We start from the raw sequence: 25704 nt of genomic DNA on the forward strand, positions 1-25704 counted from the left end.
AGTTAGACCTCGCATCTTGTTAAATTTTATTTAAAAGTGACATTTTGAGAAACTAAATGGTAGAAATCCTTATTTAGGGTAGGAAGAAATACAAACTAAAGGGGGGAAACATTAAAAATGTGGAGATATATGACAATGATTGCTAATGCAACTGTACTTAAAATGCTCAACATGTTTTCTCTAATTTAATCTAACAATTAACTAAAGGTAGAAAATAAACAATAGGAGGGTATGATGGAAAAATATTAGAACATCATACACATAAACATGGCACAGCAGTAAAGCACTTGCAATGCAGGAGAGGAGGGTTTGATTCCTGGGTTGGGAAGATCTCCTGAAGGAGGAAATGGCAACCCACTCAGGTATTCTTGCTTGGGAAATCCCATGGACAGAGAAGCCTGGTGGGCTACAGGCCATGGGGTTGCAGAAGAGTTGGACACAACTTAGTGACTAAACAACATCATTGTTATCACAATTAATATCATTACACTATCACTACAAACAAAGCTAGTGGAGGTGATGGAATTCCAGTGGAGCTATTTCAAATCCTGAAAGATGATGCTGTGAAAGCGCTGCACTCAATATGCCAGCAAATTTGGAAAACTCAGCAGTGGCCACAGGACTGGAAAAGGGCAGTTTTCATTCCAATCCCAAAGAAAGGCAATGCCAAAGAATGCTCAAACTACTGCACAATTGCACTCATCTCACACGCTAGAAAAGTAATGCTCAAAATTCTCCAAGCCAGGCTTCAGCAATACGTGAACCGTGAACTCCCTGATGTTCAAGCTGGTTTTAGAAAAGGCAGAGGAATCAGAGATCAAATTGCCAACATCCACTGGATCATGGAAAAAACAAGAGAGTTCCAGAAAAACATCTATTTCTGCTTTATTGACTATGCCAAAGCCTTTGATTGTGTGGATCACAAGAAACTGTGGAAAATTCTGGAAGAGATGGGAATACCAGACCACCTAACCTGCCTCTTGAGAAATCTGCATGCAGGTCAGGAAGCAACAGTTAGAACTGGACACGGAACAACAGACTGGTTCCAAATAGGAAAAGGAGTACGTCAAGGCTGTATACTGGCACCCTGCTTATTTAACTTATATGCAGAGTACATCATGAGAAACGCTGGACTGGAAGAAACATAAGCTGGAATCAAGATTGCAGGGAGGAATATCAATAACCTCAGATATGCGGATGACACCACCCTTATGGCAGAAAGTGAAGAGGAGCTAAAAAGCCTCTTGATGAAAGTAAAAGAGGAAACGGAAAAAGTTGGCTTAAAGCTCAACATTCATAAAACGAAGATCATGGCATCCGGTCCCATCACTTCATGGGAAATAGATGGGGAAACAGTGGAAACAGTGTCAGACTTTATTTTTGGGGGCTCCAAAATCACTGCAGATGGTGACTGCAGCCATGAAATTAAAAGACGCTTACTCCTTGGAAGAAAAGTTATGAGCAACCTAGATAGCATATTCAAAAGCAGAGACATTACTTTGCCAACTAAGGTCCGTCTAGTCAGGCTATGGTTTTCCCAGTAGTCATGTATGGATGTGAGAGTTTGATTGTGAAGAAGGCTGAGCGCCGAAGAATTGATGCTTTTGAACTGCGGTGTTGGAGAAGACTCTTGAGAGTCCCTTGGACTGCAAGGAGATCCAACCAGTCCATTCTGAAGGAGATCAGCCCTGGGATTTCTTTGGAAGGAATGATGCTAAAGCTGAAACTCCAATACTTTGGCCACCTCATGCGAAGAGCTGACTCATTGGAAAAGACTCTGATGCTGGGAGGGATTGGGGGCAGGAGGAGAAGGGGATGACAGAGGATGAGATGGCTGGATGGTATCACTGACTTGATGGACACGAGTCTGAGAGAGCTCCAGGAGTTGGTGATGGACAGGGAGGCCTGGCGTGCTGCGATTCATGGGGTCGCAAAGAGTCGGACACAACTGAGCGACTGAACTGAACACTAATAAATTACTACTTCCCCCAACAAGATTAAACAATGACAACATTTTTCTTTTATCAAATGAAAAAGGGTGAGATGACACAGCACTGAAATGATTTTACCTTATTTAAAAATTAGGTAGAATTTGATTTGGGCAAATTAAGAAAATACTTCCTTTCCTTGGTATACTTCTACAGCTCTTAATTCTAACATTTATTTATTGAAACTTCCCCCCTTTTAGGAAATGGGTAGCCTTCAACAAATCAAGGTGTTCACTCTTATTTTAAAGTTAATCTTTTGGGGAATTCTCTGTCAGTCCAGTGGTTAGGGCTGCCAAGGGCCTGAGTTTGACCCCTGGTTGGGGAACTGGGATCCCACATGTCACCAAACAACTAAGCTCACACTGCAACTACCGAGCACGAGGGCCACAACTAGAGAGTCTGCACATCGCAGTGAAAGATTCTGCATGACACAATGAAAGATCCCCTGTGCAGCTACCAAGACCTGATGCAGCCAGATAAATAAATAAAAAGACTAAACAGAATTTTATTTCTAGCACAATGCAGATACTCTAAATACCTCCACAGAAAACAAAAATCAAATGAATGCAGGAACTTTGAAATATTCAAACGATCAGGGCTGGATTTCATTTTGGAGTTCTCTACCAAACCCAGGGGTTCAAGACCAAGAAGTATGGAATCTCTCAGAAGACCTGCATAAAACTATGATCTCTCAAACCAATGGTGAGTAAGATAAAGGGCACAGAAAGAGATAAGAATGAAATCGGCCTGTTCAGAACTTAGCAATGGCTAGAGGAAGAAAAAAATGTCTCCCATGAAATGTCTGAATCTCAAGCAGTTACCTACATGGCTCTGTCTGAATTCCCACAGAAAACCTAAGGCAAGAATTTAATCAAGTGGTCAAGGAAGTAACGCCCCAGGCAACAGGCAGAAACAAACAAAATATCCTGGGGAATATAAATTCTATCCACTGAGGCAACAATTCTTTTTTCAGAATCTAGAAACTTAAAAAAGTAATAAGACCCAAATGAGAAGTTATTCAGGAGGAATAGCATAAAATACCTGATGCAATAAAGATTTTCTAGCTGGAAAAGCACTAGATCCCCAATTAATTTACTTTATGTTCTTGTAGCATTTGTATAACTGTAAACAACTCTAAGGCAGAGATTACTATTTAACTTTGTAATCCTAGCACTCAAAACTGTATTCAGTCACTCATATTCGATTCTTTGCAACCCCACGGACTGCAGTCCGCCTGGCTCCTCTATCCATGGAATTTTTCATGCAAGAATATTGGAATGGGTTGCCATTTCCTCCTCCAGGGGATCTTCTGAACACAGGAACTGAACCTGCATCTCCTGCATTGGCAGGTGGATTCTTTACCACTGTGCCACAGAACTGTGCCTGACATATAATGCTTTCCCTCAGGAAATGCCTTTTTTTTTTTTTTTTTAATTAATAAGGATGCTGACTGCTTCACTTGTATGCAAAATCCAGAAACAATATAGTTGCCTATCAATAATTATACAAATTGTGGCATACAGAAGTCTAAGACTACACAAACATTAAGCTTCCCAGGTGGCTCAGTGGTAAGGAATCCATCTGCCAATGCAGGAGACTTAAGAGATGTGGGTTTGACCCTTGAGTCTGGAAGATCCCCTGGAGTAGGAAATGTCAACCGGCTCCAGTATTGTTGCCTGGAAAATTCCATGGACAGAGGAGCCTGACAGGCTACAATTCATGGGGTTGTAAAGATGACCAGACACAACTCAGTACACATAAGCACACACACAATCATTAAGAATGATGTGGGACTTGCCTAGTGGTCCAGTGGTTAAGAATCCACCTGCCAGTGTAGGGGATACAGGTTTGATCCCTGATCTGGGAAGATCCCACAAGCCGTGGGTCAACTAAGCTCCAACCACTGAGCCCCCACTCCAGAGCCTGTGCTCTGCGATAAGAGAAGCCAACACAATGGGAAGCCTGAGCACTGCAGCGAAGAGTAATCCCCAAGCTCTGCAAACAGAGGAAGCCTGCATACAGCAAAGAAGATCCAGCACAGCCAGAAATTAGATGAACAAATCATTTTTTAAAAAGCTATGTCTTTAAAAGAAAAAGAATGATGTGGATTTCTGTGTACTAACACCAACAGAGGAATCCCAAAACATACCGAAATGGAAAAAAGCAAGCCTCAAAAATACTTGTAATTTCTTTATATTAAAACAAAAGCAAGAGTTATACAATCATATAAATGCATATGGAAAGGACTAGAAGCAAGCACATCCAACCATTTTATAGTAGTTCCCTCCTAGCAGTATAGAGAAGTGGATACTCATGTTTGCACTATATACTTTTATATATATATTTATATACATATATACTTATATATGCCATCACTTCATGGCAAATAGAGAGGGGAAAAACAGAAACGGTGACAGATTTTATTTTCACGGGCTCCAAAATCACTGCAGATGGTGACTGCAGCCACGAAATTTAAAAAGACACTTGTTCCTTGGAAGAAAAGCCATGACAAACCTAGAGAGCATATTAAAAAGCAAAGACATCACTTTGCCAACAAAGGTCCGTATAGTCAAAGCTATGGTTTTTCCAGCAGTCACGCACAGATGTGACAGCCGGACCACAAAGAAGGCTGAGAATAGAAGCACTGATGTTTTCAAATTGTGGCGTTAGAGAAGACTCTCGAGAATCCCTTGGACAACACGAAGATCAAACCAGTCAATCCTAAAGGAAATCAACCCTGAATATTCACTGAACGATGGATGCTGAAGCTCCAATACTGTGGACACCTGATGTGATATGCCAACTCACTGGAAAAGACCCTGATGCTGGGAAAGACTGAAGGCAAAAGAAGAAGGGGGGCAGCAGAGGATGAGATGGTTGGATGGTATCACTGACTCAATGGACATGAGTTTAAGCCAACTCCAGGAGATATTGAAGGACAGAGAAGCTTGGAGTACTGTAGTTCATGGGTCACAAAGCTGGACACGACTTAGCAAAAGAACAACAAACAAGAACAACATTAAAAAATGAGTAAGTTATTTAGTTAAAAGATAAAAGTTAAATGGATGGTGAAAATATATAGTTTCTGTGATTTTTAAAAGACATAACTGAAACGTAAGGACAAAGAAAGGTTAAAATCAAAGGACAGAAAAAGACACCAGATCAAAAGAAAAGTTGATATAGCTGCACAAGCATCAAGTAAAATTGACTTTTTAGACCAACTGACTTTTTTAGACTCTGTTAGACCAAAAATACTAACAGAGATTTGAAAAAAACAAACTACATAATGATGAAAGGTTCAGGTCATCAAAAGTATAAATATATCCAACTTAGCTTCAAAGACAGACCAAGGAAAATTAACAAATCTACCTTCATAGCAAGAGATTTTATTAACATCTCTCCAAGTAATAGAGACAAAAAAGCCTGTAAACTATTTTTGCCAGACTCCCCTGTCTTCCACTCTGCCAACAGAAGTTACTGAGGGGGAAAAAGAAACACAAGACAAAAGTAGAAGAAAAATGCCATTTCCCCTCCCATTCTTTCCTGTTTCTGATACACCCAAGTGAATGAGTCTCCTCCTACTGAAGTCAAGACCAGGCAGATGTAGAACCAGGACTGTGCATGGTTCTATGAAGTAGCAGGAACTCATACCAGTATCTCCAGCAGCTTAGCACAAGTACAGGCTCTTTAGTTCCACCCATAGGTAGTAACAACTCCTAGCTTTTTAGACAATAATCTCCCTCTCCCTCTCGAACTCTTATAACTGAAAACAGTGTGGCAGATGTACTGGAGAAGTTTAAGACAGAATGAAGGCCAGGAGGCCAAACTGAAAACTGATCTAAGAATAAGAGGTTGAGACATTACTAGTGAACAACCAAGATACAGCACAGACAGGACTGAGTGGTAAATGATCAAGAGAAGTGAGAAAGAGAAAAAAAAAAAGACTCCAGGTTAGCTTGAATGATGGTGGAAATATTAATTTGAAACATACACAGCAGGAGGAACAGGTAGAGGAAGCTAGTCTATGTGGGATGGAAGCAGATGAGATTAAAATCAGTTTTGGACGTGTAGATTTAAGCTTCTTGAGAACATTCAGAATGATAGACAAAAATAACTGAATCAAACAGAGCTGAAGTCTGGCTGCTCCTTTTAAATGAACTCTTTAGGCTAGGTATCCTCTCTACCATGAGCCCAATGGATCCATGATATATACTTTAAAACAGCTTGGCTCCAGGAGGCAATGAGTTTACAATGATAAAATTATATCCAAATTTCTCAAGCTAGTTCAGAAGTTATCCGTCTGGTGTTCCGGAAATTAACACTCTAAATAAAATATTTAAGCTACCCAGAAACCTTGACTCTGGATGAAATAAAATACAGTTGAGAGTCTACTGTCCTGCCCTTCTGATCACTACATTTCAAGCTCTAGGTGAAAAACAGTAATTAGCATTAAGTCTGATAGAGTAAAGGTCTCATTTTAGGTAACCTTTTTTGACAGGAGAGGAATATTTAAATCCCTCCCCCCCGTAAACGTATAATTCAAAATTTTTTACCTTTCAGATTTGGCTATGCTGGGCTACATTTAGAGATTCTGATAACTATTAATAAAGCTGCTGAGGCAAATAAAATATCATAAAGCATAAGACAACTATGTTGTGGGAAATGTAGATTATACAAGATTTGGTACACACCAACTCTTTTTTTCCCCCTTTAAATTTATTTATTTATTTTTGGTGGGTTCTTCTCTAGTTGTAGGGAGCAGGGGCTACTCTTTGTTTCAATGTGCAGACTTCTCACTGGGTGGCTTCTCTTGTTGCAGAACATGGGCTCTAGGGCACACGGGCTTCAGTAGTTGGGGTACCCGGGCTCTAGAGCACAGGCTAAGTAATTGTGCCCACGGGCTCAGTTGTTCCACAACATGTGTGATCTTTCCAGACCAGGGATCAAACCTGTGTCTCCTGCATTGGCAGGCAGATTCTTTACCACTGAGCCATGAGAGAAGCCCTCAAGTCTTAAATAAATATGCTGAGTGGAAAGTCTGGTTTGACCTACAAACCAAACTGTAGATCTATCACAAGAGGCAAGAATTAGGATTTAGGGTAATAGTACTGGTTACTTATTTGTTAAAAATGTAAGCAAAAGTCAAGCCTCAAGAGTAAAAGTGCATGGTCCAGTAGTTAGGACTCCATACTTTCAATGCTGGGTACCAGGGTTCAATCCCTGGTCAAGGAACTAAGATCCTAGAAGCCACAAGGTGCATCCCAGGAGGGGGAAGAAAACGTTTAAGTGCTAAAAGGAGTATGTTCAGCTGGAACACTTAACATCTTCTTTCCAGGAGAGTATAGTACGTGTGACTTTGGATAAGTAATATTCTGTCAATTTCTACATAATTAAATATCTACCTCATGCTCAGTAGCATCCAACTCTGCAACCCCATGGACTGTAGCCCACCAGGCTTCTCTGTTCATGGAATTTCCCAGGCAAGAATACCAGAGAGGGTTGCCATTTCCTTCTCCAAGGGATCTTCCCAACCCAGGGATCAAACACAGGTGGATTCTTTAGCACTGAGCCACCTGAGAAGCTGGACTGTGACTAACAGAATGAGATGGGTCAGCAAATATACCAATATTTTGAAAAGTTTAAATAAACACACTAAGGCAGTTTTAAAATTTACAGATAGCAACTAAAGCAAAGATATGAAATAAAAATATCCTAAAATTAGGATATTAGAAAGAACTTTATTAGAAAGCACGTGAAAATGTGTATCAACTTCGTTCATTTGGGGGAATTTTTTTTTTTTCTTTTAACCCAGTCCCTTGGCAATGAAAGCTCTGAGTCTTAAGCATTGGACTGCCAGGGAATTCCCTAGAGCGATATTTTAAATAACAAACTTCAGCTTTTCTTTCAACTAAAAAAGAAGATTCTCTCCCCTTCTCGAATCCTTCCACCTCTCTCTGGACCTCATGCCTTACCAACTCATCCAGGATATTGTTCTCAGAGTCAATAAGGTGGTTTCTAGTAACTTCACTCTTTCCCAGTCCATAACCCCTTCCTTCAGTCATCAACTGGGTCTCTCCTCGCTTTAAAACAGCCATGATTTATTTTCTGTCAATTTCTCCCTTTTCTTTCATTGTAAAACTCCATGAAAGAAGTGGGTGAGCCAACATCCACTGCCTCTACTTCCCCTCTAATACATACCCTTAAAGCTTCAATCCCTGCAAGCTTCTGAGAGTTCAAGCCACTTGCTGATTAAATCTACTGGAGGTCTTCATTCACAGATTTATCAATCACAATCTTTCATGTGAAGAGCTTTCTCTCTTTGATTCTATGATGCCAAACTTGGTTCTCTTCCTATTTCTGCTATGGTTCTTACGTTTTACTTGCTGGGCCTTCTTTTTGTAGGTACTCACAGAGCAAAAATTTCTGGTACTTTTGGTGCCACAACTTTCAACTCACTATCATCAGTATTTTGAAAGCTAGAAAACACAGATTCTATGACTTAGGAACACCATTCTTGAAACTTTACCCTAAAGAATAACACAAAGCTGGGGGTGCAAGGGAGAGGAAGCAGCACACGTGCAGTTTGTAATGGTGAAAGTGTGGATACAGGAATATGGCTACTTAGAGCGCGACATACTGTTAGAACAAATACTGATGCTCAACTCTCTATACCAAAGGACACCTTCCACAGCTTTTATCTTTTAAGGTTTATGACTTCAAAAAGATTTTGTAAGATTCTTTGTAAGCTGTAAGACAAGATGGATCTTAGTTACATGGATATATCCTTCTTGCAGATTTAGTCTCAAAGGAGCACACATCTGGTTATTTACAATTTACTGAGTATGACTCAGTTATAATACTGACTAATGTTACAATACTCTTCTAACAAATACACATTTTTAAAGATGTACTGTACTCCTCCTACACGTTTACTGTTCTAGGTTTAACATTTTTCAATGAACATAAAATCCGGTTTTGCAATGGAATCCATCTTAGATAAATAAAAGATACTACAGATAATTTGAGAACATTTTTTATTCTGTCAAGCAGAGTTATCTGAAAGTACAAATAACAAATTTAAGTTAGGGAGACCATTTCTCAAATTGCAAGTATACCCTAAGTATCATATCTAGGGAAGTTACCTAAGTTCTGGGTCCATTTCTTCATTTTAAAAAGGGATTATCTTTGAGTTCTTTTAAATCAAAAATTCCAGAACACAGGTTACTCTATTTCAATTTTCACAAGTTAAAGCTTCCTCCATTCAATCCAATTCAATCATATATACCTATAATTATTTTTCTGTAGTTTTACAAGTGATGTAAATATTCTCATTATGGTTTTAAGCACTTCTCAGTACTATAAATCCTGTGTGATACATAATATCCTCATCTAATGTGAGCAGTGTTGTTTATATACATTCATATCCCTACATATATCCTTTTACTCCAAACAAACTCAGAAGTCAACAACTTACAATACAAGGCCATTACAATTTATTTTTTTATAAAACCAACAACCAGGTTTTTTTTTTTTTCAGAATAACACAAAACTCTAATTTCTTGAAAAAATAAACTTAAAGAGAACATAAAATGTGTTTATACCAAGATTCACTCTAATAAGGAATGCAGAAATATGAAAGCATCAATTCAGTTCAGTCGCTCAGTCGTGTCCGACTTTTTGCAACCCCATGAATCGCAGCACACCAGGCCTCCCTGCCCATCACCAACTCAGGGAGTTCACTCAGACTCACGTCCATCAAGTCAGTGATCCCATCCAGCCATCTCATCCTTGGTCGTCCCCTTCTCCTCCTGCCCCCAATCTCTCCCAGCATCAGAGTCTTTTCCAATGAGTCAACTCTTTGCATGAGGTGGCCAAAGTACTGGAGTTTCAGCTTTAGCATCATTCCTTCCAAAGAAATCCCAGGGCTGATCTCCTTCAGAATGGACTGGTTGGATCTCCTTGCAGTCCAAGGGACTCTCAAGAGTTTTCTCCAACACCACAATTCAAAAGCATCAATTCTTTGCCGCTCATCCTTCTTCACAGTCCAACTCTCACATCCATACATGACCACTGGAAAAACCACAGCCTTGACTAGATGGACCTTTGTTGGCAAAGTAATGTCTCTGCTTTTCAATATGCTATCTAGGTTGGTCAACTTTTCTTCCAACAGTACGAAAGTATAAATGACTATAATTTATAAAATCAATTTTGGCATTCTATGGTATCAGTTTAAGAAATTATGTACCTTTCAACTGTTTTTCCAATTACAAAAAGAAGAGCTGCTGAATTTTTTAAAATTTAGTCTTAATTTTTGCCAGTTTATGAGGATCTAAAGTTAAGTTAATGAAAATTATTTAGTGTGGGGGCATGGTTTCCTTGATGGCCTAGTGGTTAAGATTCCAGGCTTTCATCACCATGGCCTGAGTTCAACCTCTAGTAAGGGAACTGAGATCCCACGGCCAAAAAAGGATTAAAAAAAAAAAAATTCAATGTATCTATAGGAAAATTTGGTTTCAGTCAGAACCCAATACAACAGTCTATTTTAGAATAGGTGATACAAAAAAGGAAGAAGTAGTACCTAATAATCCTACTTTTGCTATTTAGGATCACAGATAATCCTTTCCAAGCCAATGCCACTAACTGTCTTGGCTTTTTCTAGCACTTCCATCACTGTCATTAATATGAAAACTAGAGGCTTGCCAAGATTGAACTGGGCTTCTGTATCCTCGTAGGGGTTGTTCTTTGAGGTAATTTTTGTTTTGTTTTTGGTAGAATTAGTCCAAACTGACCAATTCTTCCATTATATTTTTGGTTTTTGTGCTAATTCTGTTTTGTTTTTGGTAGTAGTCCAAACTGACCAATTCTTCCATTATATTTTAAATTTTAAAAACCTGAAATAAAGCTCTGTCACTGGAAAAATACTATCACTACCATACATAGAACAAAGGGCTTGATGTTCACCACCCAGGTCTACAAGTGTTAAGGTGTGCCCCGTAACAGTATAATCTGAGAGGAATTCAGAGTGAAAAATAGGATAAGGAACTCTGTTCTCTGGATAAAACAGGCCCTCAGGAAGAAATGCAATGATGCCAGATTCTTGCATCTTTCCATAAACAGACAAGCACTAAAAGTCGTCACTTGGTATATCTCTTCTTTATGATCAGCAGTCATCTTTTACCAAGATGTATGCCTGAATGCATGCATTAATATTTCCTAGCCAAAAATCATACATAACTTGGCTTCTCTCCAATTGCTTTGGAGCAGTTTCCTCAGAGCTGAGTGGCCATCTCCGGGGCTACCATACTCAGTGAGACCCTGAATAATATTTAAACTCACAACTCTCAGGTTTTGTGTCTTTCTTTAAGTCAACACTGTGTTTAAGGGTAATAAGGCTGATCAGAAGCCCAGCCTGAACTTCAGACATCAACAGATGTTCTGTCCTTTGCTACTTCTTAGAGAACCAGACTCCTTACACCAAAACTCCTCCACCCATACCACCTCATACTTTCTCCTCCATCAGGCAGAGACAGACAGATCCACACCTAGACACACTCTAGGAATAAAACTGGAAAAGGAATACAATTCCAAGAATGAGAAGAAGTATCCTGAGATACAACATAGTTGGGCTTAGGGAGAGAGCAATCACAGAATTTTAATCTCCATGAAGCAAGACCTAAGATTATTTGTTGTCAAAATAAGTGTTGCAGATTGGAAGCTTAAGGGGAAAAACCTACCATGGTGGGGTGAGGGGTGGGAGTGGGGGGCGGAGAAGGGGATACAAATAAGACTTTCACTCAAACATTATCTTCAAAGTAAAGAGTTACAAACCAAAGGTTAACCTAGTTGAAACAATGCATTTAATTAACAGGAAATGAACATTAATTTAAAATACTATATACTTTTTCCTATTCTTTAGTTTAATTGATCCCGTGTTAGTTGCTCAGTCATGACCGACTCTTTGCAACCCTATGGACTGTAGCCCACACCAGGCTCCTCTGCCCATGGGATTCTCCAGGCAATCTTTCCAACCCAGGGATCAAACACAAATCTCCCCATTGTATGCATATACTTTACAGCCTGAGCCACCCTGGAAGCCCTAATTGGATCAGGGCAGAAGCCAAAACAAAGGATAGGGCAAAAAGGCAACATTTTGATATCACTTCTGACCTATTTTGAAAAAAGTATTTCTTTATTTTTACTTGAGTGCTTACTACCAGTAGCACACTGCCCTCAGTGACTTAAAAATCAATAAAGTACCTTTATAAAAGTACAAGGCAGAAGTGAAAAATCCTATGGAAGAGGTAAAGAGTGCTATGAGGACATACGAGGTAAAAAAAAAATGTGTACAGCTGTGAGACTGAGACTCAGTTTGGTGGATTCATGATGCCAGGTATAAAGTTTTAAAGGACTAATGGAGATTTTGAGTAAAATGTGAATTCAAAAAAACAGTATAAACAGTAGAAAGAGTATGTAACTTAGCAAGATAAGTCAAAAAAAAACACACAAAAAAACCTCAGGAACAATGAGAACAAAATTGGGAACTGTGAAAGTTACCCAGAATGCAAAGCGGAAAGTGAAAGTGAAGTCGCTCAGTCGTGTCTGACTCTTTTCAACCCCATGGACTGTAGCCTATCAGGCTCCTCTGTCCATGGGATTTTCCAGGAAATAGTACTGGAGTGGATTGCCATTTCCTTCTCCAGGGGATCTTCCCAACCCAGGGCTCGAACCCGGGTCTTCCACATTGTAGACAGATGCTTTACCGTCTGAGCCACCAGGGAAGTATATGCAAAACGGAAGCTCACTATAAAAAGAGACTAAAAAGAGCTGCTAAGTATTCACAGCAAGTAAAAGCTACTGACAAAATCTACATGTTTACAGTAATATCCAGTTCAACCTAAAGACAGGAAAAATAGACTCAGGCCCCAGAATCATAAAGAGCCTGATTCTCTGTGATTTTAACAGACAAAAAGCTCTTGGCATAGGCCTAACATGGGAGCTGCATAATGTTATGCATTATTGCATAACAATAATGGCCAAAAGACTAAAAACAAGACTAATGTTCCAAGGGCTATTTACATTTTAATATAGGATCCCTAAGATTATTTAAAACAACAACAACAAAAACCCCAAAACCCAACAACCTTAGATTGGTAACTATTCACATTCAACTCCAAAGATTCCTGATACAAAATGTGTTTGTCCAGGTACACAACTGGCACAGAAGAATCACTCAGCTCACAACTAAGCCTGGAGGGTCACCCAGCAGCCACATCTGTTTTAAAAAACATGTATGTATGTATTTGGCTGCACCGGATCTCGGTTGCAGCATGCAGGGTGTTCACTGGAGGCCTGTGAACTCAGTTCTGGCCTGTGGCATCCACCAGGCAAGTTCCCAGCAGCCACATCTCAAATGTATTTCCTTTACTAATCCTCCTCCAGAAAAACTCTTACAGCAGATACTTTGTTTCTTTGTATAAAGTAGCCATCAGAACAAGAGATTTTTGCAAGGTAGTCAACATTTGCGCTGATACTACAGAAAACCCTCATCAGCCAGGAACATGAAACAGTTTCATAGCCTCAACTTTGGTTCTTAAAAAGATCTCTCCAGAGGCATCAACTTTGAAAGGTCTACCATCTCCTGAACGCTAAATCTGGTCCAAGGATAAGTATTATATCTTATACAATCTACATAATTTGCACAGCTAAAATTTCCCACTGTAGCTAGATAAGTTTTCAACTTAGGTAGCAGATCAGGCTTAACAAGGTGTTGAGAAAAATTTCAATATCCAGGATGAATGCCAGACCAATTAGTCTCTGGGGATAGTTGTTGTTAAAGCTCCCTAGGTGTCTTCAACATAATGCCAACATTGAAAATCACTGACTTGCACTATGTGGGTAAGTAAAAAAAAAAAAAAAAAAAAAAACAACTGAGGGACAGTATCTAAAGCAGAAAATGGAAAAAGGTGAACAAGGAACCTGATCAGAGTGACATTACATTTTACCAGTTTTAACATGGCTTCAACACATTTCAGATCAAAGGGGAACTGAAATTTAAATAAAAATATAGTCAATTTTCATTATTCACAGTAGTAACATTCTATAAAGTCACAGCAAATACTTAATTAGCAAATAGTGAACCACTGTTCCCAGGGGAAAACAGGGTTAGGTTCCTGTAATCCTCTGCTCACATTCAACCAATTAATAATAACCTTAGTTTTTGTGTGCTCCTATTTAAAGAGTTCTTAATATATATTGCTGACTCAACACTGAACCCAAGGGCAACAGTACATGCCTAAATGAAGGTTATCTAACACACAGGTTTTTCTGAATAAGACACATCAGTCTTCTTGGAAGTAGAAAGACTGAACAGCACTCCAGTATTCTTGAGGGCCACTTTAAACAGTGAAATCGCCACAAGCACAAAAATGTGGAAAAAGTGGCAACAGACCCAAGGAAGGGTATTTGTTTATTGTATAACAGTGTTGCTCTGTGCACCTGAGCAGAACCTTCCCACTCTGCACATGTGTGCAAATCACCACAAAAGCACCCTGAGAATTGATTTCAGGGTTACAAATAAATGTTATCAAGTAGGTGGATTCACAAGTACAGAATCTATGAATCATGTGGATAGACTGTAGAAATATCAAATCAAGGTAGCTCAAAAGACAGGAATTTATGAGGTTTCCACTAAGCAATATAAAGAGCAAAGATGGCACCAATATGCCCAGCTACTTAATTTTCTCCACTACAATCTTTAAATTCGTTTTCATATCTAAGGGACATTTTTTCTGTGACATTTTTTCTCATATAAAATCTATATACTAAAAAAGAACTATATACTCAATTTGCTCAACATATGCCTTCCATGAAGTACAAAAGTAAACATTTTACCAACGATCACTAATCAGAAAATTCAGCAATGATTTAAAGGTATGATGGTTGGACTAGATGACCTCTAAAATGTCCAGTGGCTCCATGCTTTTCCAAGTTTAAAAACCAAAGTTGATATGTCTATTTTAATTATAATAAAAGTCAACATAAGACTATATTCTTGGTAATAGTTTATTAGGATTACAATCACATTTTTTAGTAGTAGGGCTACAATATAAATTCTTATCTGAAAACAGATAATAAATAGCTGCACTCACCAAAAGAAATAACTTGAATCCAGTTGAATATTATCAAACCTGATGGATCCTCATCGTGGATCTATACAACTCCAAAACAAAACAACTTGCCATATTAATGCTATAAGGCTAAATACGCCTCAAACCATATACAAACGTTAACTCAAAATAAATCAAGATGTAAATGTAAGAGCTAAAACCATAACACTCTCAGAAGAGAAGTATAATAAACTGCAAGTCTTCATGACCTTGAATTAAGTAATGACACAAAACAAAAATACAAATGAAAATAGAAAAAAACTGGACTTCATCATAATTAAAAATATTTACGCTTCAAAGGATACCAGGAAGAATGTGCAAACATAGAATAAAAGAATATTTGCAAATCAAATGTCTAATAAGTTCAGAATATACAAAGAAAGAACTCTCAAGTCAACAATAAAAAGATAATTTTTTTAATGGTAAAGGATTTGAATAGACATTTCTCCAAGAAATGTACCAATAAAAACAAGAAAAGATGTCCAATATTAGTCATTAAGGAAATGCAAAGAGAAACCACAATGAGATATCACTTCACACCCACTAGGATAGCTACACTTAAAAAAATGGACAACAAATATTAGCCAGAATATGTACAACTGGAAACTCTGCACACTGCTCATGGGAATGTAAAACAATACAGCTGACATGGAAAGGTCTGGCAGTTTCTTAGAACATTAAACGTAAGAGTTACCAAATGACTCAGCAATTCCACTCCTAGGTATATACCTAAGACAAATAAAACATGTCCACACAAAAACATGTTTATAAATACCCATAGCAGCATTATTCAAAAAGTAGAAATAATACAAATAGTCAATTACCTGACAGGAACAGGAAACAAACCAAATGTCAATTAACTGGTGGATAAACAAGCTGTGGTATAGCCATAAAATGGACTATTAGCCTAACAATGAACAAAGTACTGATATACAAGCTACAATATGGATGAACCTCAAAAACATTATGCTGAGTGGAAGAGGCCAGTCCCAAAGGCCACATGTTGCCTGACTCCATTTATATGAAATGCCCTAAACAGGCAAATCTATAAGGATAGAAAACAAATTAGTGATTTCCAAGGGTGGGAGTAGAGGAAGAAGGGGACCAGGTAACATGATACACTGGGAACAAAGCGACTGATAATGGCTAAGGGGTTTCTTTTAGGGGTGAGTTTATGAATATACTCTTTTCGTGACCATGGGTGTGAATATATTTTAAATGCCACTGACTTTTATACTTTAAAAAAAGGTTAAGTTTTATGATACATTAGTGTATTTCAATTTAAAAAAGGAAAAAACTGAACTTGCCATTTAAAATTGATGTAGAAGGCTCAAGATTTTACTTGGCTAACTCTAAAAACTAGAAGAGGATTGGCAAAGAATACACACAAATTAGAAATCATACTTCCTCTCTGCTTCCTGTGGTGTGTAAACACAAGGAGAGACTTCATATAAAGGAAATCTGCTTTTTTGGTAGCCTTTGTTGGTAGGCAACAAAGAACCAGGAATCAAAAAATTTTTAAGTGAATATCTGACAGAGATAGTTTACACAAATAAGAGGCCTACAGAGTTATAACTCACAAACAGTTCCAAAGATCTATGACATGAAGTGATTTGTAATTTTACCTCATATGATGGGTTTAAAAAAAAAAAAAAAAAAGGTTACACAGATTTTAAGTGGCAAAGCTAGAATTCAAACAAAGTTTATCTGAATTCAAACCTGTGCTTATTCCACTGATAGTTACTGAAGGTCTACATGCCAGGCACTGGGGTATGTCCAGCAGAAACACTGTATTAATTAACTATATGCCAGGCATATAAACATCACATTTAGCAGGTTAAGGGGCACTGCAAATGCCAGGGATGCGAGGACTATCTTGTACTGGGTCGTCAAGGAAGGCTTCTCTTAGAAAATTACACATGAACAAAGATCTGAGACAAAAAAAGGAAGTGAGCCATCAGATAAGTGGAGAAAAGCACTCCAAGTAGAGGAAATAACAGGGGCAAAGACAAAAGGGAGGTCCATGTAGCTGCAGAGAAGTGTGGAGGGTGCTGAAAGAGATAGATAATGTAAGGCCTTTCTAGGTCACTAACAGGGATTTTAGCTTATATTTCCAATAAAGGGAAGCCACAGTATGGATGTGAGTGAAGTAACATTTGACTTTTGTTCTGAAAGAATCTAAACGATGAATTGAGAAAGGTGCAGAAGCAGGGAAACCAGTTAGGAAGCTATTGATACAATGTAGATGACTGATGGAGAAGGAAATGGCAACCCACTCCAGTGTTCTTGCCTGGAGAATCCCAGGGACAGGGAGCCTGGTGGGCTGCCGTCTATAGGGCCGTACAGAGTCGGACACGACTGAAGCAACTTAGCAGATGACATATGATGATGATTTACATCAGGTAATGATGCAGGTGGCTCCAGTGGTACAGAACCTTCCTGCTGATGCAGGAGACATAAGAAACAGGAGTTTAATCCCTGGGCTGGGAAGACCCCCTGGAGGAGGGCATGGCAACCCACTCCAGTGTTCATGCTTAGAGATCCCATGGACAGAGAAGCCTGGCAGGCTACAGTCCATAGGGCCTCAAATAGTTGGACACAACAGAAGCGACTTAGCACAAACGCACACACACAATGATCCAGAAGACTATATGGTTGGATTCTTAATTTATTTTGCAGGTAGAGGTCAACAGAATCTGCTGATGGTTTGACTAAGAAGTGGGATGAAACCAAGGTTTCTAATTGAACAACTGGAAGAATCAAGTTTTGCCAAGCACCACATGGGGAATATTACAGAAAGGTTTGGGAAGGTAAACAAAGGAGTTTTACAAATGCTTACCTCTCTGCTCACCTACTTTTGTCTTAACCGCTACACTACACACTAGTTTTTGTATAACACAGCTGTTAAGAAGTGAAACAGAGCCTGAATCCAGGTCTTTCGATTCTAGATCTTGGGCGCTTTTTTCTAATGAAGTTTTTATAAAAGCAACTGAATGAGAATACAATTTTTCTCAGGAAAAAAATAACTCAAAGGCATGCACCATTTGTGGTTCTCCAAAAACAGCATTCACAAATAAAGGCTATCAAACAGACATTTTAAAAATACCTGACAAACATGAAGAAGTATTTCACAGATAAAACAATGAAGCAGACAATGATATAAAGATGCAATAAAATTCATCTAAACAAAGGCTCAACCTAGATAAATACTATGTATTAGTTTATTTTCAGAAAAAATGTCAGGGCTTCCCTAGTGGCTCAGTGGTAAAGAATCTACCTGCCCATGCAGGAGACACAGGTTTTATCCTTTCTCTAGGAAGATCCCACATGCCACACACGCTGCGGAGCAACCAAGCCCTTCTGCCACAACTCGTGAGCCTGTGACCTAGAGCCGGGAAACTGCAACTACTGAAGCCTACAGTCCTTAGAGCCCCTGCTCAGCAGTAAGAGAAGCCCCTGCAGGAGAAGCCTGCGCTCTTCAACTAGAGTAGCCCCCATTCTCTGAAACTAGAGAAAAGCCCACATGGCAAGGGAGACCCAGCATAGCCAAAAGTAAAACGAGTTCTCAGCATAAGAAAAAATATTTTTAAAAAAGAAAAATGCCACATCATCCTTCTAAAAACTCTTCTTAAGAATAAAGACTATCTTTGAACACTAACGGTTTGCCATTATAGTTTTATTCAACGATCAAGTATATGCATAAAGAACTTTTGTAAAAATTTTGATACATAAAGTAACTTTACATTTTAAAATATAAGGAACATTTTTCTCTCATTTTCTTAGCTATAGAAGCGATAAAATATTTTAGTGAATGGTAAATTATTGACTGAAGAGTTAAATATCTCCATGATTTCTCTACAAGATCAAACCTGTTAGTACGTTCATTACCTACATCTTAACAGCATCAGCTTCAGTACTCAGTTGCTATAAAATTTTGGGTAAGTCACTTATCAAATAAGTGATTATTTATCAAAAAGCACTCTTTTTATTAGACTGAAATGGGATTTGATGTCCCATTTTACAAGGCTGGAGTAAGAATCCAGAGAGAATGTAAATACTTTGAAAAACACTAAAGTTATGGCACACATAAATCAAGAAAATAAGCCAGCTTTGAAGGGAATATACATGTAATATAAAAATGAATTTTAAATTATTTCTTTATAGGTACCCGACCTTTCTACTAAGAGAACTGTTTATTAGATTTCTCTAAAATAGAATTAACGCAGAATTTGCTGTGTCAAGTGATGGACAAGCACTCACTGTAATCACTATGTGCACATTTAAGGGACAATGAGAGAGGATTTTTTTTTTTTTTTTTGGTTCTTATCGAATCTATGGCCAAAGAAGTGGAAGAGACCTAAAAAATTAAAATAAGAGATCCAAACCAACACTTTTAGGACAAAAAATAGAAGGCATCTTGTAAAGCAACAATTGATTAATAGCCAAAAGAAAAATACCACAATGACTGCTGTAAGAATTAAGAAAAGATAATGACCCCAGCTTTATGCTTTTGTTTGGTGAAGTCTACTATCTACGTAAGTCTATCACTGACACAGAACATCTTCAATTCTACTCTTTGCTGTTTCCCTTTTCCTTCAGCACTTGCTCCAACAGCTCTGTGTTGGCCCCATTCCCTGCCAGTACCTAGCCAACCTTCTCAGGTACTATAATTCTAGGTATACTCCGCAAGCCTCCACTGCTTAGTAAGCCTCAGGATCAGTGATGACAGTCAGTTTTCTCACTTTTGATTAAGTGTAACCCTTCATGATGATATCAACAAATAGTCATATGGAATCTAATTGTCAAGTAATATGACTATAATAATGTCAGAAAGAACTCATACTCTTATATCAATCACTTCCCTCGGGCTTTCCTGGTGGCTCAGATGGTAAAGACTCTGATTGTAATGCAGGAGGACCCAGGTTTGATCCCTGGGTCAGGAAGTTCCCCTGGAGAAGGAAATGGCAGCACACTCCAGTCTTCTTCCCTGGAGAACTCCATGGACAGAGAGGAGCCTGGTAAGCTATAGTCCATGGGGTCGTAAAGAGCTGGACATGACTGAGTGACTAACACTTTCATTTTCAAGAACCCACACTCTCTCTCAATCGCTAGAACCAACTATTTGAGTAAACAACAATGCAGAGTTGTGAATAACCCAAAATAATTTATTGTTTCTAAGTCATCTAAAAATAAGCACATATTCAAAATCAATCTCCATCTAGCCAGATCAAGAGTCAGTATAAGACCCAATTAAGAGGAAGAAAATGAGGAAAATCCACAAGAGTAATTCAACTGATCATCTCTCTCAATTGTATCACTGCTAAAGTATCAACTACTATACACTGACGAACTAAGATCTTAAGACATAAAGCAAAGGTAGCTTATTATCTAAAATTAATAAATCTAGTGGTCAAATTAGAAAAGTATACCAGGTATACTAAAAAACTTCCAACATAAAGAAGTCTGAATGAAACAGAATATATCCAGGAGGCAAAATTAATCAATCATTTCATAATATGAAATGAGCCCATGGGGAAGAAAAAAAAGATTAAGAACAAAATGAAAAAAGAAACACACACAAAAAAATCCAACTTTATGGTTTAGCTGAAAACAGAATGCCCTAATATTGCTCCACTTTTAAGAAATGTTTTGAATCACATAAAAAATTCACTCTAATAATGCTCTAAGAAAGTCTGTACCAAATAATCTAAGTCCCTAAAATGCTAAATCTAAACAATTGGTATGACCAACTTTCCACTTAGTAGTTTAAGATTTCTAGAATCATCAGAATTAATGTAAATCTATTTATTCAACTCTGTAAAGTTTAAGTACCATCATGAGCCCACCATTCTCTAAGAATGGTTTCTTAAAATCTAACCATATCTTAATTGGTGATTGTGTCTGTTCTAGGAAGAAACAGCAGGGAAAAAAACGAAAGAAAAAAAAGCAAAAATAGGGAAAAAAAACATCTCAAAGGGCTCACGGAAATCTGAAAACCACAGTCTTGAATCGTATGTTGAAGAACAACTCTAGCAAAACTATGGAGCAGAAGTTTCCCCAGCGTTATGGGTGTACCAGAACACTGATCCTCATTCCCAATGTTTTGCTGTGAGCTGCCCAGCCAGGTGCTTCCAGCCTCCAACAATCTTATCCACCCTCTAACAATCTCATCCACCCTGGTGTGCAATTCCAAAATTATTTTCTATGTGTGCTACAATGTAAAAAAAGGTTGCAAGGCACAGATAGAGTATACTACAGTAGTTACAATGTCAGCTTTAAGATACATACTCTCCAAAAAGAATCTGAAAAACAACAGATATAACTGTATATCTTATGCTGTTGTTGTTGTTTAGTCACTATGTGCAGGTGTGCTCAGTGGTGTCCAACTCTTTGTGACCCCATGGACTGTAGTCTGCCAGGCTCCTCTGTTCACGGGATTCTCCAGGCAAGAATACTGAAGTGGATTGCCATTTCCTTCTCCAGGGTACCATCTTGACCCAGGGATCAAACCTGTGTCTCCTGCACTGGCAGATGGATTCTTTACCACTGAGCCACATGGGAAGCCCTTTACATCTATCTACATATAGATATGTAAAACTGAATCACTGTGCTACACACCTGAAATTAACATGACACTGTAAACCAACTATACTTCAATAAATTTTTTTCAAAAAAGACAAAACAACATACTCTCCAAAAAAGAAATTGAAAGTCCACCCTTACTTGCTATCCTGATGATCCTTACGGCTAAATTATTTCATCTTTATCAATACAGGTAGTAAGTCTTATATATACTTGCGTAATATGCATACTTTTAAAACACAGTTCCCCTTACAGGTTAAGTAACCTCTTCATCAGCAGTAATACCCTGGTGTGGGTAAGATGAAGAAATCTACTGAAAATGTTTTAGGTAAGGACATGGTTAAAGCAGCATTCATGTATAGCTTACGTTTTCCTAAGAACTCTAATTAAAATTCAAAAAACATTTAGTAACCTCCTTCCACAAGTTTTCTCTATAGCACTATAGCCATCTAACATAATAGCAATTACCTTAAACATTTTGTTCTTACCCATCACCCCTAACCAGACTATTACACCCACAAAGGCAGAAACCTTGTCTGCTTTTGTTCATTGCTGTATCCTCAGCAGCTAGATGAATACCTGACATAGAGGGCCCTCAAAAAATAACTGATGCGTAAATGAACAAATATAACCTAGTTGCTGTTTTAGGTATAATTTATTTGTCTTGAAGAGTTAAACTTTGTTATTAAGATAGTCAGGAAAAAATTTTGTGCAAAGACACAGAATAACCACACAGAGAAGTGCTGTGTTTCAAAAAGCTTGGTTAATCTATATTAAAATATTTTTCAAATACTATCAGGAGAGGACATAAAAGAAGAAGGAACCCTTGCACACTGTTGGTGGGAATGTAAATTGGTACAGCCATTATGATAAACAGTAGGAAGGGTCCCCCAAAACATGGAAATTAGAAGTACTATATGATCCACTACTGGGTATGTATAAGAAAACAAAAACACTAATTTGAAAAGATACATGCAGCCAAATGTTCACAGCAGCACTATTTATAGTTGTCAGGATAGGGAAGCTACGTAAGTGTCCATCAACCGATGAACAGATAAATAAGATGTTGATGCATGCGCGTGCGTGCACACACACACACACACACACACACACACGATGGAATATTAGTCATAAAACAGAGTGAAACTTTGCCATTTGCAACAACATGGATGCATGTGGAGGGTATAATGTTCAGTGAAATAAATCAGAGAAAGAAACACTGTAGAATATCATTTACATATCAAATCTAAAAAGTAAAACTAGTAAGTGTAACAAAAAAGAAACAGATTCACAGATATGATTAGTAGTTATCATTGGAGAGGGAAAGTGAGAGGAGCGACATAGGGAGACAAGGTTAACAGGTACAAGCTAAAGTACAAACTACTACATATGAAACAAATAAGCTACAAGGATATATTGTACAGAACAGGGAATATAGCAAATATTTACTAATAACTATAAATGGAGTATAATCTTTAAAAGTTGTGAATCATTATGTTGAACACCTGAAACAAAATGTTGTAAATCAACTATGCTTCAATAAAATACTTAAAAAATAAAGATACTACCAGAGAATCTGTATCCAGTACTTCTAAAATACAAATAAAAAGAAGAATTTAGTTTTAATTAAAATGGACTAATCAGAAGACATAAAGGAATAAAGGGTGAAAAGACAGAGGTACTTGGGACACAGAAAAATGCAGTATTACACTGCCAAGTATTGTGTCTATTGCTTAAGTCACCATGTAAAATTCCAGACTATCAACATTAAGTTTTGTACTGACTCAGTTTTGAAATCTGCCTTTTCCAGACACTAAAGGTCTAATTTTAATCAGCAAATCAGTTATCCCTATACTCCTCTGCCAATATCATCACTAGTACTGCGGATTTTAATCTTTTTGTTCTTAAAAAGAATGGTTTTAATCTTAACACAAATAATCTTAAATTGGTCACATAGCCGATCTACTGTTCAACTCCTGTTCTACAGTTCCTTTTTTGGCCTCAAATGACGAAACCTCTCTAAAGTCTCTGGGGAGATTACGGTAAAGTATAATGTTTCCTGAAATTGTTTTTGTTTTTTCTCTGGACTGTTTCATGACATCTCTTCAACTAGGAATGTTATATACATTTTTTTTTTGATTGTGCAGTAAAGTCCAGAGCTAGAAGCAAAGGTAAAAAGAGTCTTGTACGGAGAACAGGCTGAAAGGGGACAGATAACACAAAATCACAGAAGTAAATGTGAAGCAAATACGTGCACAAAAAAGGAAGAAGATGCAGAAAAGAGCTAAAAGAAAAGCACTGTTCTCGCCTAAAAAGAGAAAAAATCGGCAGGGAGATAAGGAAACTTGCTTATTCTTCTAGAAACAAAAGCATATCAAGAAAAACGTGGTCTCTTTAAGATTGTTAAAACTAAAAAGCGCTCAGCTGACACTTCAAAGGGGAGTTCTGCCTTCTCTTTCTGTTTTGACAGAGCTAGTCTTCATCTATAAATTAAATGCAAGCTATTGATAACGCAGAGTTAATCTCTACAAAACTGCAATTGTGGATGCCATCTTTGTCTGTTAAAAAAAAAAACACAACTCTTTGGATTTGGAAAAAGAAAAAAAGAATCTATTAAGTTGGAAAACCAGAAAACCACGCGTTGCCAAGTCAGGTAGCTATAACATGGGTTAACAAACGCCTCTTACCAAACTAAGGTGCCACTAAGGTCTGGGGAAGAAGGGCAAAGGGCTGTAGCCTAACCGCGACCGCAAGGGTGGGGCACTGTAGGAAATAAAAAGATTGGAGGGTGAGCTATCCCGGGAGGTATAAGGGGCTGGTGATCCGTCCTTCGGGGAGATAGCCTGTTAGGCGGAAAATGATTCTGAGGGGCTCAGGGCAGCTTCGGCGAGTGAGAAAATGAGCTGCGGGACCTCTGTTGGTTGCGAGTGCGAAGGCTGATAGAGGAAGGTACCCCTGAGGCAAAGGACTAAGAGTCAAAAGGAGAGTCGAGGGACTTCTCAGCCAGGGAGCCCGGGCGTGGGAGGCCTGAGTCGAGGCCGCGAAACGCCTTTGCGAACAGCCGCCTTCTCCCAGAACGCCTTTTCGGCTCCCCACACTCAGCCCCTCTCGGGGCCGCCCCTGCCCCGGCGACAACGGCGAGAGCAGCTGTTTCCGCCCAGCCGGGGACCGCGGTGGAAAAGGCATCCCTGGGCCCGGAGGCAGGCAGGCGACAGTCGTCCGTGTGAGCCGGAGGTGATTCGAGACCAACGCCGCGGAGCCAACATCAAACTTCGCCCCTTCCTCCCCTTTAGCCTTCTTTATCCCCCAACTTCCCGGCCGGCTGGTGTCCGCTTCGACCGACCGAGACCCCCCATTCTTCTCGCCGCCTCTCACCCCTCCCCAACGCCTTGAAGGTGGGAAGGACCGGTCTCCGGGGCCGCTCCGGAGCCCGCCCGGGTGCCCCAGAGTCCCAGACACACCCCCGGAGGAAAGGCTCTCATCCTCCCCGCGGCAACGGAGCCCGCCCAGATGCTGCAAACTCCTCTTACCTGCATTGACGCCATGATGGAACCATCCCCCCAAGGCCGGCGAGGCCAGAGACGCAGGGGGCGGAGCTGCCGTGCTCGCGTCACGCCGCGGGGGCCCAGCATCCCGGGCGCGGGGGGCGGGGCCTCCGATGGGAAGGGGATGGCGCTAGGGGATTGGCTGGCGGGCTATGAGCCCGGGCGGGGGAGGGGCAAGCGAGGGCTCGGTGAATGGTGCTGTCCCTACCTTCGGTCGCGTAGAGCTCTCCGGCCTCCAGCAGAACCCACTGGCTACCTTGATCACTTAGGAAACGCTGCTCGGGTTCTGACCCGAACCACGGTTGTTGGTTTTTTCTGTCTATACCCCGAGATCCTGATGCTATCCAGGCCCGTGAGGTTTTTGTTTGTTTTCCCAACCACAGGTGTTAAGATTTACAGATTTTACCTTTCGTATTTTCTTTC

At 39.2% G+C, this 25704-nt stretch overlaps 1 protein-coding gene across 3 annotated transcripts in view; it reads right to left on the reverse strand.

The window, feature by feature from the left end:
* The window catches only part of UBE2W (ubiquitin conjugating enzyme E2 W), a 69214-nt gene extending 43843 nt beyond the window's left edge, over window positions 1-25371 (reverse strand). For all 3 annotated transcript variants that reach the window (XM_004011742.4, XM_042254342.1, XM_060393816.1), the window contains exon 1: window positions 25267-25371. In XM_004011742.4, coding sequence (XP_004011791.1) covers window positions 25267-25368 — 102 coding nt within the window. In that variant the 5' untranslated portion in view covers window positions 25369-25371. The remainder of the gene's footprint in view (window positions 1-25266) is intronic.
* Between the last annotated feature and the right edge of the window lie 333 nt (window positions 25372-25704).

The sequence above is a fragment of the Ovis aries genome, chromosome 9 (genome assembly GCF_016772045.2).
Source record: "Ovis aries strain OAR_USU_Benz2616 breed Rambouillet chromosome 9, ARS-UI_Ramb_v3.0, whole genome shotgun sequence".
Lineage (NCBI taxonomy): Eukaryota > Metazoa > Chordata > Mammalia > Artiodactyla > Bovidae > Ovis > Ovis aries.